The sequence below is a fragment of the Condylura cristata genome, unplaced genomic scaffold, assembly GCF_000260355.1.
Source record: "Condylura cristata isolate star-nosed mole 26May11 unplaced genomic scaffold, ConCri1.0 scaffold00007, whole genome shotgun sequence".
Taxonomy (NCBI): Eukaryota; Metazoa; Chordata; class Mammalia; order Eulipotyphla; family Talpidae; genus Condylura; species Condylura cristata.
Genome location: NW_004567108.1, coordinates 55,597,213 through 55,602,091, shown reverse-complemented (window position 1 = coordinate 55,602,091; position 4,879 = coordinate 55,597,213). Strand labels below are relative to the sequence as shown.

Here is a 4,879-nt window from a genome sequence, read left to right as displayed (position 1 = left end):
CAGCAGTGTACTTCGTCGATCTGCCTGTTCTGCTCCCCGCTCTGTCTCTGGTGAATCCTCTCACCCTCCGCATCTCTGGCCTGTACCCCAGTTCTATGTGAATGAATAAATAAATCTTTAAAAATAATAATAATTTTCAAATGGGGTTTTAAATTTTTTTGTAATTTTCATAAAATCACTCAGTGTTTATTATATATTCACAGTGTTGTAAAACCATCACCACTATCTAATTGCAAAACATTATAATCACTAAAAAAAATAATTCCTATACTATTATCAGTCCCCATCCTGTCTTACCTAGCCCCTGTAATCACTAATCTATATACATTGTCTTTATAGATTTGTCTATTTGGACATTTCATATGAATGGTATTATATAAAATATATAGTATTTGACTCTCTTTTCTCTAAAATTGAAGTAACAATGGTTAATAACATAGGTTTTAGGTTGCATTATTATACATTAACTTCTATATAGCAGGGAGCATTATGTTCATTGTTAAAAGTCAGATTCCATAATCACCATAAAATCACTTTTACTTGGTTTACTCTTTCCCCTTCCCTTCTTATAATCAATCATTTGGCTTAATAGTCTGAAAGTTTATTATTGCTATTTAGTTCATTTCATTTGTTTTTATGTACCACATATATATGAAATCTTACAGTGTTTGTCTTTCTTTATCTGACTTATATTACTGATTATACTACTTTCTAGGCAAGTAACAAGATTTCATCTTCTTTTCATAGCTAAATAGTATTACATTGTTTATATGTACCATATCTTCTTCATCTAATATATACCAGAGATTGTTACTAAAATAATTTTTGAAATGTTTAATCATTGTCTATTGCCTATAATTATTTAGAATGTTTCTTAGCTTTCTTTATATCCCTATTAATTGTGTATAAACTGATTTACATATGGAAAGATTAGTACCTTTTCTTATTTATATAAAGTATATGTAAACAAAAATCTGTAACTATAAACTCTGGTATTTACCCATGTGTATTTCACATCTAATTCTAGGCACAATACCTGGACCTATTATATTTGGTATCACAATAGATAGCACATGTGTTCTCTGGGATATTAATGAATGTGGAAGTAAAGGAGCTTGCTGGATTTATGATAACATCAAGATGGCTTATATGCTTGTGACTATAAGTAAGTGGTAACTTCTTGATAACTGTAAGTAAACCAGTGATGTTAAAACCAAAAATGTCTTAGTTACTTAGTTAGGTTTTAAAATGTTGACACTATACTGTTCAACTATTTTGTGCTCCTGAAATAGACATCAATTTTTATAGATTGTTTTTGAAAGGATGGATGCCTGCAAGGCTCTCTCTAAAATAGAAGAGTAACACTTTAGCTTTCTTTACATTACAGATCATAAAGGTTTTTTTGTTTGTTTGTTTGTTTTAAGATTTATTTATTTATGCATACAGAACTGGGGTATAGGCCATCGGTGCAGGGGTGGTGAGAAGATTCACCAGAGACAGAGTGGGGAGCAGAACAGGCAGATCAAGGAAGTACACAGCTGAGGGGAGCAGAGGCTGAGTCAGGAGAGGTCTGCCACGCCATGCAGGTCACCTCCAGGGTGGAGAGCGAACTCATGCTGCAGTGGCTTTAGCTTCTTAGTGCTGTGCTTTAACCTAAACACTTTGCCACCAGGGAGGGCCACAGATCATAAAGTTTTTAATCATGAAAAGTTAGAAGAAGATTCTGAAAAAGTGTCATGTAGACACATAGGCTTTGGAAAACACTTAGAGCAGCTGTAGGGAAGTATCATTTGTTCTATCAGACATGTAAGAAAACTTGTTATTTTATATACCTGTATATAAAATAGTTGTATGAGTAAGATAACATTTTAAAGTGTCTATGAAGTTAATATTTAAAAATGCAAAATCTTGGCTAGAAATATATTTTATATATATAATTACATAATTGTGGTATTCATTGAGATTGCTTTTATGTGGCAGATATATCAAGATGAGCTACTCTTATATGCTCTTAAACCCAGAAAATACTATACTCTAGTTTTTGGTTTTTTAATACACATTTGTTTTTTGTTTTTTGTTTTTTTAAAGATTTATTTATTTATTCATACAGAACTGGGGTACAGGCCAGAGGCTCAGGGGCGGTGAGAGGCTTCACCAGAGACAGAGTGGGGAGCAGAACAGGCAGATCGACGAAGTACACTGCTGAGGGGAGCAGCGGGCGGGTCAGGAGAGGTCTGGCTCGCCATGTGGTCTCCTCCGGGGCAGGCGGCAGGCGGGAATCGAACTCATACGGAAGTGGCTTCAGATTCTCAGTGCTGTGCTTTAACCCGCTGCGCCACCAGGGAGGGCCAGCACATTTGTTTTTTAAGATTTATTTATTTATTCATACAGAACTGGGGTATAGGCCAGAGATGCGGAGGGTGATAGGATTCACCAGAGATAGAGCCGGCGGGCAGGAGAGGTCTGCCAAGCCATGTGGATCTCCTCCGGGGCAGGCGGGGATCAAACTCATGGGGAAGTGGATTAAGCTTCTTAGTGCAGTGCTTTAACCTGCTGCGCCACCAGGGAGGGCCTTAATACACATTTTTTAATAAAATAGTAATGATGAACACAAGTAAATATTAATATTTATATTTTTAGCCATGATTTAAAAATTTGGTTGAGTATGGAATGTGATATTCCTATAGAAACCTTCTCTAAAGAATTTAAGTCTTTTTATGTTCAGATTTTTTTTCTAATAAGAAAATTCTGCAACTTATACAGGTTCAAGGATGTTGTAAACTCTTCTGATGTAATTCATCTTTTGTTGCTTGCAATTTTTGTGTAGGCTGACATTGTATTTAATAAAGTTAGAAATGGAACACAGCACTTATTTTATAAGAATGCACAAACATAAGTATGAGTAAAATAATTGTACATTTTGATTATTTAGAAAGGAAATAAATGTTAATTCACTGGATTGTATACAAATATTTATTAAAGAATGAACTTATTTTCTTAAAATTTTAAAAATTTTCAGCACAGAACTGTATTGCTTTTAAGCTTTCTCTTTATAATAGGAGTTTCAACTCATGAAAGTTTATCATTGAGAATTAATTTTTTAATAATTAAAGGCCTAAATGAGTGATTAATTCTTGTCTTTATATTTGTTAGGTGTTATTTGTAAAATTATTACCATTTTCTTCAATGGGCTTGCAGTCTTTTTGTATAAACCACCACCATCGGGCACAGATGTGTCATTTCAAAATGAAGCTTCTGTTGTGATGACTGTTTCATTAGAATGTGATCTCAACAAAGGAAATGAAGGCTGAAATAAAAAAAGAGACTACTACAGCTGGAAAACTGAACCCTATATGTAAGAATTATGTTTGCCATTGCAGCATTATTTACTCACTGTGGACAACCATCTCTTAAACATTGATCTTTCATAATTAAATGTATTTTCTGTATATATATGGACTCATTTATTTTTGTTTTAATGTTAGACACAGAATTGTACCTTCAAAGCCTACCAAAAGCCTCATAGCACATCTCACTTTTATTGCCCTGAAGGTATGAAAACCCCCCACTAATTAACTGGGAGGGAGGGGGAAAGCCAACAGTTAAAAGTTTACACTTTCAAAACAAGGAGATTTTCCTCTTTGTGCAAATTGGTTTAATTGTTTTTGCCAATAGTTTGGCTTTATTTAAAATTTTTTATGGTGCAGAAATTTAAATTAATCAAATTTATGTATGTGCTCTAAGAATTATTATTGAAAGTCCATTCATTTAAAACTAGCTATAGGTAATATTATATTTTTAAATCTACACATTCTAGTCTGTCATCTATCACAGAAAATTATTGAACTATTAAAATATGGGCTAATTATCTTCTGTGTGTCCCAATGTATGGTGAGTATATAGACATGTATATATATGTGTGTGTGTTAGCATTGTATATACATAATTTCACTTTACCTCAAGAGAGGACATTTGTTGATTTTTAAAATTTCCCTTTTATGCTCCTGTGATAGTACTAGTTAGTTACATGTCTTCCCAAGGACAGTACCAACTCCAATAGAGAAATGTGCCTATTAGATATGAAAAGATTTTTTTATGATTATTGTTCAATGACTTTATATTCATTTAGGAACCTGATCACTTAGTGTATTCGTTTTTTGTTTTTTTTTTTTTTTTAAGATTTATTTATTTATTCATGTAGAACTAGGGTACAAGCCAGAGATGTGGAGGTTGAGAGGATTCACCAGAGACAAAGTGGGGAGCAGAACAGGCAGATGATCAAAGTACACTGCTGAGGGGAGCAGCAGGCGGGTCAGGAGGGGTCTGCTGCGCCATGTGGATCCCCTCCAGGGCAGGTGGGGATCGAACTCATGCAGAAGTGGCTTACGCTTCTTAGTGCTGTGCTTTAACCCCCTGCGCCACCAGGGAGGGCCTTAGTATAGTTTTAACACCTACAGTGTGCTTTATATATAGTAAGTGTGTACTATTATTTTTTTAAAAAGATTTTATTTATTTATTCATACAGAACTGGGGTATAGGCCAGAGGTGCAGGGCTGCAAGAGGATTCACCAGAGACAGAGTGGGGAGCAGAATAGGCAGATCAACAAAGTACACTGCTGAGAGGAGCAGTAGGCGAGGTAGGAGAGGTCCCCTAAGCCATGTGGATCACCTCCTGGGTGGGGGTGAACTCGCACTGAAGCTGCCACGCTTGGCTTAACTTCAGCAGTTCCAGCAGTTCAGCACTGCTACCAGCGAAGGCCCAGCATGTACTATTATTTGATGAAAAGATTAAATTCTCTTTAACCAATTCATTTGATAGATGAAATATTTCACATATGATAATATTACAACACTCCTATGTAGTAAAAGTTAAGCCAAC

General features: G+C 35.0%; 1 protein-coding gene across 1 annotated transcript in view; it reads left to right on the top strand.

Annotated features, from left to right (window-relative positions):
• The window catches only part of SLCO4C1 (solute carrier organic anion transporter family, member 4C1), a 38,280-nt gene extending 34,739 nt beyond the window's left edge, over positions 1-3,541 (top strand). Inside the window, exons 12-13 of the mRNA XM_012721778.1 lie at positions 1,028-1,165; positions 3,154-3,541. Coding sequence (XP_012577232.1) covers positions 1,028-1,165; positions 3,154-3,311 — 296 coding nt within the window. The 3' untranslated portion in view covers positions 3,312-3,541. The remainder of the gene's footprint in view (positions 1-1,027; positions 1,166-3,153) is intronic.
• The last annotated feature ends 1,338 nt before the right edge of the window (positions 3,542-4,879 follow it).